At 41.4% G+C, this 15,536-nt stretch overlaps 1 protein-coding gene and 1 long non-coding RNA gene across 2 annotated transcripts in view; both read left to right on the top strand.

Moving 5' to 3' along the window:
* Positions 1-98: 98 nt before the first annotated feature.
* LOC135289282 (uncharacterized) lies at positions 99-5,511 on the top strand. The gene is made up of 2 exons (XR_010352064.1): positions 99-333; positions 442-5,511. It is a non-coding gene; the product is annotated as an uncharacterized LOC135289282 (long non-coding RNA).
* A 1,901-nt stretch (positions 5,512-7,412) lies between these two features.
* DOCK8 (dedicator of cytokinesis 8) overlaps positions 7,413-15,536 on the top strand; it is an 89,537-nt gene continuing 81,413 nt past the window's right edge. The window contains exon 1 of the mRNA XM_064403827.1: positions 7,413-7,581. Within this exon, the coding sequence (XP_064259897.1) occupies positions 7,529-7,581 (53 nt within the window). The 5' untranslated portion in view covers positions 7,413-7,528. The remainder of the gene's footprint in view (positions 7,582-15,536) is intronic.

Below are 15,536 nucleotides of genomic sequence, written 5' to 3' on the forward strand. Positions count from 1 at the left end.
GGCTGCTGCGCGCGTGCCCGGCTGGTGCCCGCGTGCCCGCGCTGCTGCCTCCCGCCGGGCACGGGCACGGGCACGGGCACGGGCACGGGCACGATAGGGTGCCCGGCGGCTCTAGAGTGTCTCCCGTGTGGGAGACTCCGCGCCCTCTCGGCGCAGTCTGTTCCCGTGCTCAGTCACCTGCGCAGTAAAAGTTCTTCCTCGCTGTTCAGGTGGAACTTGATCCGTTTCTGCCTGTTGCCGCTTGTCCCTCTGCCTGGCGCTCCTGAGAGGAGCCTGGCTCCACCCTTCTCTTTCAGACGCTGGTGGGCACCGATGGGCTCCTCTCTTCTCGAGGTGGTGTTTCTTCCCGAGTCGGCACAGGCCCAGCTCCCTCGGCCTTTCCTTGTCAGAGGAACACTGCCCCTTACTCGCCTCTCTTGCTCTCTGTTGAACCCGCTCCAGGAGCTCCATGTCTCTGTTGTCCTGAGGAGCCCAGAACTGGACTCAGCACGGCAGGTGTGTCCTCACCAGGGCTGAGTACAGGGGCAGGATCACCTTCCATGACCTGCTGGCAGTGTTCTTCCCAATGCCCCCCAGGATACCATTGGCATTCTTGGTCACGAGGACGCACTGCTGGCTCATGGACAGCTTGTTGTCCCCAGGACCCCCAGGCCCTTCTCTGCAGAGCTGCTCCCCAGCAGGTCAGCCCCAGGCCTGGATCAGACACACAGGAGCACTGAAGGCGCCCAGCGTGAATAACAAACACAGTGTTTGTTATTCCTCCATCTATAGTCAATCAGCAAAATGAATGTTGGCCTTCTCTGGTCTCCATTAGGAACTGTGAGGGGGCACATACCATGTGTAAGACACAACTACAGTTATTTTAACAGTGCTGTGTGCTCCCCAGCTTTGTTGTGGACCAGAGGTTTAGCAAATAGGTAACACATTTCTCCGTGACAGAAGGTGTACATGTAGCAGCATTGGGGAGGCACAGAGAAGGGATTGGCCCGATGCAGGCTGATACGTGTGCAAGCCCAAAACCCAGGTGGGGTTCTCAGCTCTCAAAATAAGGTTCGGTAGCTGTAGTTGGAGTACTGTTATGGTAAAATATGCTGGGCTTCATCTTGTTCATACATCTTCTATGGCTTGTATGGTAATGGTTATAAATGGACTTGGTATTTATTCTTGACTCTTCCTATACTTGTGTCGATTAAAATATTTAATACTGAAAATATTTGATGATATTCCACACTAAATAGTTCACATCTTCTTTAGTCATCAGTTTTAACAAGCATGTGAAAGCCTGGTTAAGAAAATATAAAATAATTCATTTAATCCATTGATTCAGCTTGTCCTTGGAGATATAACCATATTTATTCCAACAATAAATTCCAACCATAAATTCCAAGAGCTGTTGATTTCAAGAATTTTAGAACCAATGCATTAGAAAATGCATCTTTTTGCATTCTTGTTTCAGTGACTCAGGTTACCTGGTATAATGCATCCTATTTTAGAGGAAAAATCTGATCAGTTTTTCAAAGCTGTGCCTGCTAGAGCCCTGCCTGGTGGTAGATGTTTTTGCTGTCCTGGGACTGCACAGCTTTATAAAATTTTTTTATTAAGGCATTGATTTTAAAAAATTACAAGATTTTGTAAAAGAGGAGAAGGTCAGAAAGGCATTGGGAATGAGCAGTTTTGCATTGCAGCGCATACTAAAAAATGGGTGTAAGTACAAAATGAGACTATTTGTAATACTGAAATTTCAGTTACATCTCAGCGAGATATTTGGTATTAAACCTTGTGTCATGGGTCCTTAAGTGGTTCTGCTTTTCATCAGCTCACATGACACTGCTTATTATTTTTTCTTTTGAACAAAATTACCTACAACAAATAGTATGGTTTCTGGGTTTTCATTTGGTTTCTTTAAAGTTTATATTCAAGTACTAGAATTTTGCTGTAAGTGTTAGCTGTCCTTTCTTTTCTGCTGAACCATGTAAAAAAGTCTACTTTGTAAAGGCAGATGTAAAACCTGTGCATGTTAGTGTGGTGGCAGCCAAATGAGCGTTGCAAACTTAAATCTGGGTGGCACAGTTGAAGCATTTTATTCTAAGATATTTGTAGACAAAACATACAACATCAGAAAGCAGTAACGTGTTGCTGGGTACCAGGAAGTTGTGTTTAATTATTACTTTAGTTGGCTGCAATTGAAATAACTTACTCCCTTTCCTAATAGTGAAGATCTCAGTGCAAGCCAAGCCATTTTAATGATGGACCGAAGACTGATTTTAATGAGGGAATAAAGTGTTTAAGGCTTTAGCAGAGAATTAGGGAGGAAGGCTATAACAGGAAAATAAGGAAGAGCATTGCAACTTGCTAATTCCTGGTACAGTAGCAAGGGGCGCATGATCTGAGCAAAACAGCAGGAGAAGAAAATCACTGGTATTTCAGTATTATGTTGAATATGAGTCTTAAAGGACAATAGCCCTGTGAGGTTTCTGCATGGGACTGCTAGTTAGTGTAGTACAATATAGTTAAGCAGCTCAGAGAAAGGAATTGCAAATTTGTACAGTGATACCAGTCCCAATACCAATGATACCAGTCAATGTGCAAAACAATAAGGAGATGCATATTAAGTTCTGTTTTGTGATCTCAAAATATAAGCTAGTAGGCAGATGCATAACTTCAGTCAGTATGATTTGCATATTCTCCAGGGTACATTTACTTCTTCCTTGTCTGTTACCTGTTAAACTATTCCTATATTAAGTTATTTTTATTTTCTTATCTGTACTTGCATTGACAATTTCTCCTGACAGCAAGACTTTATTTTTCTTTGAAGAATGCAGATTATTCACATGTCATTTAAGAGAAAGAAGATCTTACTTCAATCAGTGCACCTGCTTTTTAACACTGCTACTTTTTATGGCTTATGTTCTCAATATGCTGTTATAATCTGAAACTTAGTGAAACTAGGGACATTAGAAAAAAGATACGGTTTACAATCAGAATTTAAATGTTAGACCTCATCTAGCAAGTTGCCTTGTTGTACGTAAGAAAATTATATCAGAAAGGGAAAATTTTGTGAGTGTTGTTTCTGCTAGAGTTTTGTTCACTGTGAAGGTGAGTAAACATTTCTGTTTGAGAAACTCAGATGTGAATTTGGCCAGTAGAATTTGTATTTCTCCAGAAGAATTTGCACAGACAAGTGGAAAAAGAGGATATGGTTTCACATAGACTGGTTTTCTTCTTTTAGACTCAAGTGTTATATAAAAAAAGAACAAAAGGCTGCAAAGTGATCTAAGTTCCCTTTCTTCTGCTTCACCAACACAAAACTGAAACTTAAACCTAGGAGTAACTTTAAATTTATTTTTTAAGGGAGTTCAGTATTTCATTGTCAATCTCTTTAAAATATTTATAGAAATAATGGAGAATTACACTCATTTTTCTGAGGTTTAGTCTACAAAATTTCATCAATTTCACATAACATTTTTTGTTTAAAGCACTTTTGACTAAATTACTTAGATTTTACTGGATACTGCTGAGGTCTGTGACAGAAAAACCACTGACCTTGATGGTGTGTCAGCTTCCTTTAAGGAAGGAGTGTCTAGCAGCACTGGCTACATTGCATTCTTCTGATGCAGTAGGAAGGTGGAATATGAGCAAATATTAAAAGGCATTATGTGTTTCTGGCAGGTTGTGAACTGAGATCATCACAGTTTTTCTCATGGTGTGAACCTCCAGATATTTGATGAGGTCATCAAATCACATTTATTCATTAACGAATTCACCATACCACTGGTGGTTTTTTTGCCAAGGATGCAGACTTAACGTTATAAAAGATTTGGAGAAAACTCCCATGGATCTAACTCAATTGCTGATCAATCAGCAATGGTACATCCTCTACAAATAAGCAGGTGATAAGCAGGGCTTTGTTGGGATACAGGCCATGCTTGTGGTAGGATATGAAGTTGTGTTTAGCAATATTCATGGTGCCTTGATACTCAATCATGCAATAGCAATCCTCACAGGGATACCACTGCCAGTAAAGAAGAAAAACGACTTTTGGAAATGTGTGCCTTACAACAAAAAAAAATTCCATGTAGACATGTCACCTACCTTTCTTTAATCCCAGCCTGCAAACTCCTTCAAAACAATTTGCAGCAGTATCCATTCTTCCCAGGCACCTATACAGAACCTGTGCTGACATTACCACCAGCTGTGCCTGCATGTCCTTAGCCTGCCCAATTACGGCATCCAACCAGCCATGGACCCAACACCTCCCAGTCAGGTGCAGGAGGAAGACCAAGTTACGGTGAGAGCATATGAAACCCAAGAAAAATTGCAGGAAAGAATAGGTTATGACTGATTCTAGGGCTGAGGTGGTGAAGCAATGATTAGGACTACCATTTAGGATGCATGTGTGTGTGACAGGAGGATGGGAATAAGGAAGGGGAATACAAGCATGGTTTCCACTGTGTCTAATACAACACCTAATAGCAGCTACTGACACCCAAGAAAGCTAGGTTTGGAAAATGACAATCTGTTCTGAATTGCACTGTTTTAATTAATTTTGATTTTTTGATATCTTCACTGGAACCTGTTTTGATGATGTTTTTTTAATCCTCTGACTGGAAAGATCTTGTTCTACTTCATGTTATAAAGGAGTGCTTAGACCTCATTATCTTGTATTGGTAGGTTGGTTTGTTGCAGGAATTCAAACAATAGTGTTTGTTTAGCACAAAACTGGAGCACTTACTCATACTGACAATATTGAATTGGATAACATAGCTTAAAAAAAGCACTTCAGCAGCTTCTCATCTGGTAGTGCTCCAATGAGTTAGAGCCCTGTAAACTTTCTTAATAAAAGTCCATACTTTTTTCTTCCTTTTTTTTCCCCTTCAAAAAAGGCAGTGTAACTGCTGACATAATAGATGCAATGAGTATTTGATGAGTTTTGCTGCTTCTGTGCCAAAGTAGGGTTCTGATAATTCAGTTCACCAAAAAGATGAGAACTTTAAATTATCTAGGTGTTTGTTCTATATCTGCTGAATAAATATGCTGGTTTTGGCTGGTTTAGCCGGGTTTTGGTAGAATAAATTTTCTTCATGATACTTGGTATGGGGCTGTGTTTTGGATTTGTGCTGGAAGAAGTGTTGATAACACAGAGACATTCTTGTTATTGCTGAGCTGCACTTGCATAGCATCAAGGCCTTTTCTGCCTCTCACCCCAAACCACTAGTGAGGAGGCTGCAGGGGCACATGGACTTGTGAGGGGACACAGCCAGGACAGCTGACTACAGGAATATCCCAGACCACATGGCATCATGTTCAGCATAGAAGGCTGGAGGGAAGAAGAAGGGCAGCCTTTCGGACTGATGAAATTTGCCTTCCCAAGTCACATTACCCATGCTGAAGCCCTGCTTTCCTGGAGATGGCTGAACAGCCACCTGCCCATGGGACACTGACTGAATTCCTTGTTTTGCTTTGCTTGTGTGCACAACCTTTGTTTTCCTTATTAAACCAGCTTTGTCTAGACCCACAAGTTTTCTCACTTTTATTCTTCTGATTCTCTCTTCCCTATCCCACTGGATCAGAGTGTGAGACGTAGTTGCCAGCCAGGTTTAAACCATGGCAGCACCCTCCCTCTCAATGTATATACATACTAGCCAAAACTTTAAAGTTTTGGAAACTTTGTGTGTCTCCTCAGGAATTTTTTTCCTGCGTGTGGCAAAATATTTTAGAGCAATCCCTTTGTCCAAGAATATATGAAGCTGCAAAATAAACAGTTGCATCACTAATGAATGGATGTATTTGTGCTCATTGGTACATTGCTCATTTGTGCTGTATTTCTGCTAGCTCTAGTTCTATAGCAAGATTTAACAATCAAGGAAGGTCCTTCATGCCACATGAACTATTAAAATGAAGCCTAGACTCTTTTTTGTAGCTTCAGTGAGGTAGTGTCTTGCCAGACTCACTATCTATGGCATTCAAAAGTTTTTCTTGTCACCAATACAGCTACATATCAGTGATTTGTAACTAAGTGATATTTAAGTTCAAGTTACATGTAGGTAAGTGACTTTAGCTTTATCTTGGTGAGGTAAAGACAGGATGGGTGTGGTGGGTAAGTTCCAAGCAATAAAGTGTCCAGTTTATTATTTCCAAAGCAAATATTTGTTAGGTAACAACATCCTATTAATAATAGATTTTAATATTTTCACTTATAAGTTTCTCTGAATTATTTCAGGTCTTGTTCTGCTCTAGATCCTTGTGGGGTTTTTTTCCAAAAACATACCCATATTTGTTTCAATTTTTGAATTTTTATTTATCTCTGTTTCCTTTTTCTTAAACCTCTTTGGCATTTCTACATTTTCCTAGGGGCCCTTAGCCAGAGGTTAACCTAGAAATTGACATTCATATTTGACACCATGCATACTTAGCAGTACTCTAAAGAATGGTGATTCCTACAGAGAAAAAGATAATTTTTAGTAGGACAATTTTAGGCCCTCACTGATTGACCTTCATCTGTTCCATGCCTCATATCCCACTGTTTTCCTCTAGACTCACTCCAGATTACTGGGAATGGAGAGATAAGCTATGACCGCCTTCAGTGGGTGAATCCTAATGTTGTCATCAAAGCACAGATTTAATAAAAACAAGACAATTTTAAACTGATCTGCCTCCACTACCTCAAAATTCATCTGTAGAAACCACGTTTGGCTTTTGTTTCCCCTTTCAAATGAAGGGAGAGTTCTCCTCATCTGCAGAAGCAGTGGAAACTACATCAAATAGAAAGAAAAATACCTGTCAGGAAACATAATTCTGTAACACAGCCATAAGATACTTAATAAAAACGGCCTTTTAAAATAGCTGAGCAGTAACTACTGGTGAATAGAATAGCAGGCCCAAGCTTTGTGCTGGTATGTGGTGTCGGTACCGTAAGGTTTTCTAACACACACTGTGTTGTGTGTTAGCAGCGCTTGACCCCCGGCAGGTGTGCTTATGTGTGTGGGGCGTGGTGGGGCGGAGATGGAGGTGTCTGACACTCGCACGCAGTTTCCAAAAGAAAAAAGGGTGGTGAGGGATGCGCATGGATTCCCGCAACTCTGCGTGCTCAGATAGATGTACACGGTGCCCTGCGCTTGCCTTCCCCGCTGCTTCCCTCCAAAATGCCCCCGGGGCTCGGGGTTAGCCTCTGTAAAAGAGGGAGGAGAATTCCTGCTCTCCCCCAGCGCCAGCCGAGGCGGACAGCTGATGGAAGCCGCCGGGAAGGCGCAGCACGCCCGGGACGCCGGGCTGGAGGCTGCTGGCGGTGGGGAACACGCGGCAGGGCGAGCAGTCTGCTGTGCACTAGGGCAGATCCCTCCCACTCCGGCCAATTTCAGTGAGGAAGGTAAAATGCGGAAGTTGCCACCCAGAACTGTCAGTGGATCGTCGGGTGTTTAGCCCGGAGCACGCAATTAAGAAAAACAAATAAATGAAATAAAGCCGCGCTCCGTGCGTACAGCCAGTCTGGGTCCTCGCCGGCAGCCGACGCTCACGGCTGCTCGCCCGTATGGCGACGTTGCCTGCCGCAGACAGGAGGGCGTTCGCCCTGAAAATCAACAGGTAAGCGGCTTTTCCCTCGTACCCGGCAGCTGCCCCTCGCCAGTCTCAGCCCGGCCGAGACGAGCGGGCGGGCGGCGAGAGCAGGGCGGGACGGCTCCTCCCCTGGAGACCCCCGGGGCGGAGAGCCACCGAGCGCTCCGGATTCCCGGGCTAGCAGCCTTCCACGGGCACCGCTCCGCGCCGCCCGCTGCTCCCGCGGGAGCTGCGGACCCGCGCTGCACTTGTGCTGCAAGGTTTGCGCTGATGAAGGGTACTCGGACAAAGCCGGCTGTGGGTCCGTGTCCTCTGGCAGGAAGGTGACGTCCAGCCTCACCCCAGGAGTTCGTTCCCCATCTGTTCTGTCCGAAGAAGTCCCGAGTTCTTTGGAGGGGCTGCTCGCTGCCGATGGGGGTTCCCCTTCACAAGAAGTGGCAAAATTACCTGGTCCCTCTAAATTTGCACTACTGACAAATGAGAACTTTATGTAGGGCATCAATACTGTGATGACATACATCCCTGGGATTTTTTTTTTCATCCTTTCATCTATGAAAAGTCCCCCGATGACTGAAAATATATCTACCTCCCACATTCCCTCCCTAAACCAAATAAATTAGAGTTCGGCTGTTGGAACACCATACTCTTGAGACTAAACTTGCTGTCTGATAGACTTTGGTGTCTTTTCCCAGGGAAGTGCTGACTCTCAGTTCGTCTGTGCTCTGTGGTGGCAGTAAGGAACCAAGACAATTATTTTCATATTGTTAGGTTAAAGGAAAAAAAGGCCTCCTTTTCAAGAGTCTTGTCATCTGAGACAAGAACTGTTTCTAGGGAACTGATGTAAATAACAGGTACCTGAATTTGCTGACACATAAAAGAACAAATAGCATAATGGTAATATAAACTGAGGATAAGTCTCTGTGCCAGAGAGAAAAGTATGCAGAGAAACTCCGCCTCCTCAGCAACTTGTTTTAAGACATGGGGTTTGCAGTCAGGGAGGATAAAATTAGCTCCTCTGTGATGTGCCTTTCTCATGGCAGAATATGCATCAGCATACCTTTCTGTGTCCTTTGGGAATTTATTTTAAATTTATGGTGGAATATTCACAAGAGTGAATATTCCATATTTAGAAGCCATCAGATGAGCAGCTCATGAGAGGATCAGGCCACAATTCCTGATCATTTGGAGACTTGCTTGAACAGAAATCATAACTAGCTGATGTTTACAGAGGTTATTTTTTTTTCTTCCTATTTTAGGGTCAGCTTTTTGGCAGCTTTCCCTAGCTTTGGTGATAGTCACTGTTCATCTCTATGACTAAAGCCTTACAAAGTAGCGGAGTCATAACAAGGTTCACAAAAGTTTTGCTAGTAAGGACTGTTGTGAAATTAAATTCCTATTAGTTTTTATTTAATTTACTTTTTTCTTTTGAATCAATAGTGAAATAGTCAGTATTTCATAGCAAGTTAAATGTTGAAATATATTATAAAAATGTTCTGAATATGATTTCAGTTTAAGAGTGTGCCCTTTTTTTTGTAAGCATGGATATTCTCTTTTGCACTTACACTTTATTCTCTTTTATCAGTATAGTAGATGGTTTTTAGTAGGATATTTTGTTTCCCTTTCTTCAAAAGCAGCAGGACATTTTTACATGCCTCCAATGCAGTTTGTAGTGCTGACAGAAGAGTGATAGATCTTTGCAAGAAGCATTTTTAATGTGGTTGTTTGGATTTTTTTTAAGTACTTTTAAAAATCAGAGGAATAATAGGTTAGAGTGTTAGGTTTCTTGACTGTACACAAAAGGCTAATTTACAGCTGTAAAATTTTGTTTCTTTCTTTTCAGAGTTCGTGACTTCTTCAAAATGCAACTTGTATTGAAAGTTGAACATTACTGACAAGGCAACATTTTCAGGAGTTAGTACATTGCCTCTATAATTACTTTGCATTCACTACAAATTTGCATGCAAAACTCTGCCCTTTTTTGTTCACTCTTCCTCTTGCCAGTGATTTATGTAAGCTATATAGTACTTCTATGAGGACCAGGAGAATTTTAGGCTCTGTTCTGTCTAAACTTCGGCCACCTCGCTGCGACTAACGCAAGGTGTGTTTGGTGAGCCATGACAGATATCTGACCAACCTATGAACTCTGTTCTGTATAAAATCAGCAATAACATGATACAAAATGTCTTAGTGGTGTCATTATGATTTAAATGTAAAGGGAGTTCATGAGCGCTGGAGTTGCAGACGTTTGAGGAGCAGCTATTACATTACAAGCAACACATTTGTTTAAAGCTAGGTCAGACTTTAAAAGCAGGCCTTCAAATGCCTTCAAACTCTTGTATGCAACCTGCCCACGTAACCATGTTTCCTATCACTTTATTCTTCCTTCCACCCATCTGGTGTCTGCTGCCCCAACCTGTTGCTTCCTGCCTTTTTTAATCCTGCAAAGACTTGCACATATGTTTTTAATGCATGTATGTAAGTAGTTCCTGCTGCTTTAATAGGATAGGTTTTATGAATAATGATGTTCATTTCCTATGTAGAAGTGAAGGAACAAACTTTTAGTGTCCCTGAAGTCAGGCAGCTAGAAATCAGCATGGGACACAAAAAGCCACATCATCCTTGCTGAGTATAATTCAAGATAGTAATTAGCAGATATCTGGATTGTGCAATGTGTGTCTACTTTCCACAGTATTTATACCCAGGAATCAAGGAAGTTAAAAAATAATTTTGTAAACCACTGAGGAGAAAACAACTCACCATTGCTAGAGATGTGGGCTCTAATATGTACCAGCTGAGCAATGTAGGTTTGAAAGACCAGAAAAACTGAATTTTAATAATTTTGTCACAGCAGTGTATTAGGATAAACACAACATTAACAGAAGAGATACTCTATTTTTATTATTTTTGTTTAGCTAGTGTAATTTACTGTCTTATTTTTCACATAGGTCTTGCAGTAGTAATTGTGTGTTTAGACTTCAAGTGAAGAAAATTGTGCTTCAAGCACCTAGCTGGTGCGCTGGTCACCAATACTCTACATTCAAAACATTTCAACACCCAAATTACAAAACAGAAAGTTATCAAGAACAGTAATACAGGTCCCTAACATATCACTTAACTTTCAGTAATGTGTCTCCTGCAATTAAAACCCTCCCAATAAGAATACTCCTCAACTGCCTCTACAGACAGCTGTTGTCTGAATTTCACAAGTATTACATAAGAAATTTTCAACACTCATTTCTGTAATTTCATTTCCTTGTCCCTGAAATTGCCCAGTTGTGCAACAAACTTAGCTTTTCCTGTTCTAGTTTTTAAGACATGTACTTAAGGATGAGGTTACATACACAGACTTATATTAAAGAATAACAGACTCACACTACCAATACTAAAGGAAACTTTTGATACCAATATTAAAGGAAACAGCTAAAGATTTCAATTTTTTTAAAGCTTACATTAAATTCATACTCATATTAAATTCTCCAATTGTACCAGGAATTCCATTTTACATTCATGATGAAAATATTTTTAATTTTTTTTACCTGAAATGAAAAGGTCAGCTTAAATCATATATTGTACAGAGTGTCAGTTCTGAAGATTCACAAGAATTTACCCTAAGTGACAAAGGCAGTTGTGGAAGAGTCAAGTACAGTGCAAAAATTGTCTTCATTTCCTATATACTCTGATAGGAGATTTCTGTTCACTGCAACCCCTTCATGGGGCTGAGGCTATAATCTTTGGATTGAATTTCAATAAAACCCTTGTTATATGGATATAATAAGATGTTAATTATTTAAAAGCATTGACCAGACTCCATTGCATACACTAAGCTATTTATTTTCATTTTTTTCTTTTCAAACTCTAAATATATAAAAGAAGCTCCAGAGAGCTTCTTTTGTACGTACAATAGGTTTATATAGGAAATATAAAAATCTGTCTATACATGCATACATGTGTGAAATGGTAGTGGTTTTGTATTTGGTACACAGAATATTACATTTAACAGATCAAAGAGAAAAAAGTAAGATGAATGTATTTCATATGTTAGGTATAGCAATGTAAGATAACAATTTATAGTAAATGGACATTTTCATAAGACTTCCACAAATATAAATGAGATTATTATTTTAAATGCATGGAGTTGATGTGCACAGGGTATACAGATAGGGTTTTCATCTTAGATCCCTAAAAAGGTTTGCATTGGAAGGGACCTACAATGATCGTGTAGTTCCAAACCCCCTGTTATTTGCAGAGACATCTTTCACCAAATCAGGCTCTTCAGAGCCCCAGCGAATCTGGCCTTGGACATTTCCAGTCATGGGGTATCCACAGTTTCTCCAGACAAACTGTTCTAATGTGTCACCACCTTCACAGTGAAAAATTTCTTCTTAATATGTAGCCTAACCTATCCTTTCACTTTAAAATTAGAGGATTCACTTTCTCCCTTGTCTTGTCTTGTCACTACGGGCTTTTTTAAAAAGTCCGCCCCCATAGTTCCTGCAGGTCCCCTTTAGGTACTAGAAGGCTGATATTCGGTCTTCCCAGTGCCTTTTCTTCTCCAGGCTGAAAAAATCCATCTTCTCCAGGCTGTCAGTCTTTTCAGGAGAGGTGCTTCAGCTCTCCTCTGGACTCAGTCCAAGGGGTCTATTTCTTTCCTGTCCTGGTACCCCAGAGCTGCTGCAGCCCTGCAGGTGGGGTCTCAGCAGACCAGAGCAGAGTGGCAGAATCCTCTCCCTCACCCTGCTGGCCACGCTGCTTTGCATGCAGCCCAGGACACATTTGGCTTTCTGGGCCTTAAGCACACATTGCTGGGTCATGTCCAGCTTCTCATTCATCAGTACCCTCAATTCCTTCTCTGGACAACTGTTCTCAATTCATTCATCTCTCAATCTGTATAGGTCTTGTTGGTTGCCCTCAACATGTTCAATGCCTTCCACTTGGCCTTTTTGAACTCCATCAGGTTCATATGAGCCCACTTCTCAAATCTGTCAGGGTCCCTTCCCTCTGGACAGATCCCTTCCATCAAGTGAATCAAATGAAGCACTCAGTCCCACCATGTATGTCATTAATGAAGGTATTAAATAGTATTGCTCCCTCCACTTACCCTTGAGGAACAGCTCTTATTACTTATTTCTGTTCTCTGGAGATTGTACATTCACTGGAGATCAAGCAAGAAAGCTAACAAGCTAGTTCCTTTTCCAGCTAAGAGTACATCCATTAAATACATGTCTCTCCAATTTAGAGTAAGAAAATTTTGGGACACCATAGAGAAATTCAGATGGGCAACACCAGCTGCTTTTCCCATGTCCACTGATGCAGTCACTCCATTGTAGAAGGCCTCTAGATGAGTACAGTATAGTCTGCCCTTGGTGAAGTCATGTTGGCTGTCTTTAATGACCTATCTGTTAGTCCATTGTAGCTTTCAGGAGAATCTGTTGCATGATCTTACCAAGCACTGAGGTAAGGCTGACTAGCACTGTTCCTGGATACTGGTTTTGTTTGCAAATAATTTAATCTGGCTATAGGAAATAAATACTGGAGTATACATGAATATCACTATACTTTTTTAATATTTCATTCCTTTTTTCTTCCATTTTTTCAGCTGACTACAACATGTGCTTCCTTGCAATTGTCCACAGCATTTATCTCCCATTTCTGGTTTACAGGGATAGATTATAAACTGACCAAAGTATCTGCTTAATTCTTTCACAGAATCACGCAGTAGTTGAGGTTGGAAGGACCTGAGGTTTTCTTGTTCAGCTCTTCTAGTCAAGCAGGACCATTTAGACCTAGCTGCCTATGATCGAGTCCAGTTGGATTTTGAAGGCCTCCGAGGAGGCAGACTCCAAAATTTCTCTGAGCAACCTGTGCCAGTGCCCAGTCACCCTTATGGGAAAAAGATGTTTCACATGGAACCTTCCAAGTTTCAAGGGCAGGCCCATTGCCTCTAGTGCTGTCACTGACAACCGCTGAGAAAAGCCTGGCTCTGTCTGCTTTACTCTGTCCCTTTATATATGTGTATAAATTATAAGATTGTCTCGAGCCTTCCCTTCTCTGAACAGTCCCAGTCTTTCCCCACTGGAGACACACTCTGATCCCTTCCTCACCTTAGTCACCCTTGACTAGTCTCTCTCCCATATATCCATGTCTCTCTTGTACTGAGGAGCCCTGACTTGGACAGAGAACTTAGGCATGCCTCTCCAGCATCGAGCAGAGGGCAAGGATCAGCTCCTTCAACCTGCTGGCAGTACTCTGCCCAGCGCACCCTGGTGTAACATCTGGCTCTTTTGCAAGCAGGGCATATTGCTGGCTCATGTTCAGCTTTGTGGAAGTCTCAGTCTCCTAGCACCAATGTAGTCATGGTCTTCTAGGACCTCTGATGCTTTCCTGCAAAGCTGGAGTGCCTTCCTGGAGCTAAGTGCCTTCCAGCATATATAGGTGCATGAAGATAATCCAGGTACAGGGCTTTGCACTTTTTGAACTTCACAAGGTTTCCATCAGGCCATTTCTCCAGCCCATTGAGTTCCCTCTGAATGTCAGCATGAGATGCATCAAGAAGGTTATGCTGCACTGTCCTTCCACTTCTGGGTCATCAGTAAACCTGCCGAGGGTACACGCTGCCCTGTCATCCATATAATTAATGGAGCTGTTAATCAGGATTGGATTGAGTATTGACCACTGAGTTTTGGGGGTTTATACCCTCCAGCTAGACTTCTTGCCACTGATCATCACAAACTGTTCAGGAAGTTTTCAGTCCTACTCACTGTCTGCTCATCCAACTTATACTTCACCAGCTTTAGACATTACTTCTTTAGACAGAGAAACCCTATCTCTTTCTCCAAGCTGTTTTTTCCTAGCTTGTGGCATCATTGTCTTGGTGTCTTCTGGATTTTTATTCAGCGTAAGGAATAGATTGCTCTAAAGCAGGTGAAGAGAGGAGAGAGAAGACAAGGTGCTCTGCAACTTCATATGCTACTCATAAAGACTAGTCCCCACTGCAGCCTCTGCACATAGATGCTTTGCCTTCCACCTTCATACTGTTTCAAATCAAGGCAGTTTGAGGGAGCAGAAAAGATAAAAAGGACTCGATACCATGGTTTCATCCCTGCTCTATCAGTTACAAGTGCTCACAGCACATGAACAACTAAATAGTTATTAAAAACCTCAGATGGCTCTTCCCTTAGGTATATTGACCTGTGTGTCATATTCTGGGACATTTTTACAAGTACTCCTCCACTAAAAGGGAGAGATATAAACTAGCAAAAGTGGATTGTAAATCAGTTACAGGAGTAAGATGAAAAAAAAAGCAACATCATATGTCTAGATTGTGCCATAGGGTAATAATCGATATTTTTGTTTAAAATTCCTGTAAGCATCTCCTCATTTTTTAAAGGTAAGATTATTCAGGATGATGTCTTTACTACATTTGGTAGCATAGTGTCCATCACAAAGACTAAAATCCCTTTCCTCTGGCATACTCTAAAAATTGCAACATTTCATGCCTAAAATATGTGTAACTTTTAGGAAGTAGAGAAGAAATAGCAAGAAAATGTCCTTATAACTACTTTTCAGAGGATACTGGTGCCTTTGGTTATTCATAGTGAGTTACTTTTGGTTTTTATTGATTACCCTTTCTGGAGTCATCTGTCTGCTATACAATGAGGGTGATAGTAAATGCTTAAGTAGGAGGCTGATGACAAACACAGGCCCACCCAGCCATATCTCTGTGAAAAATTACAAGTACAGGAAAGATAGGCTCCACAATACAAGTGTACACTTTATCAGCTGGTAAGCAGCTGTAGAAACTGTGTCTTTAGAAAACAGTTGGTCATGCAAGCAGAATACTGTTGTTACAGTTGAGACAGATGTTATTGACAGCTAGGAAGCTCTCTAACTGCAGACTTGATACTCAAATAGGGTTTAAAATATAGCCATCTATTTTCTCTTACAGTTGCTTAAGCATAGTATTATACAGCACTTACATATTT

This window comes from Passer domesticus, chromosome Z, assembly GCF_036417665.1.
Source record: "Passer domesticus isolate bPasDom1 chromosome Z, bPasDom1.hap1, whole genome shotgun sequence".
Taxonomy (NCBI): Eukaryota; Metazoa; Chordata; class Aves; order Passeriformes; family Passeridae; genus Passer; species Passer domesticus.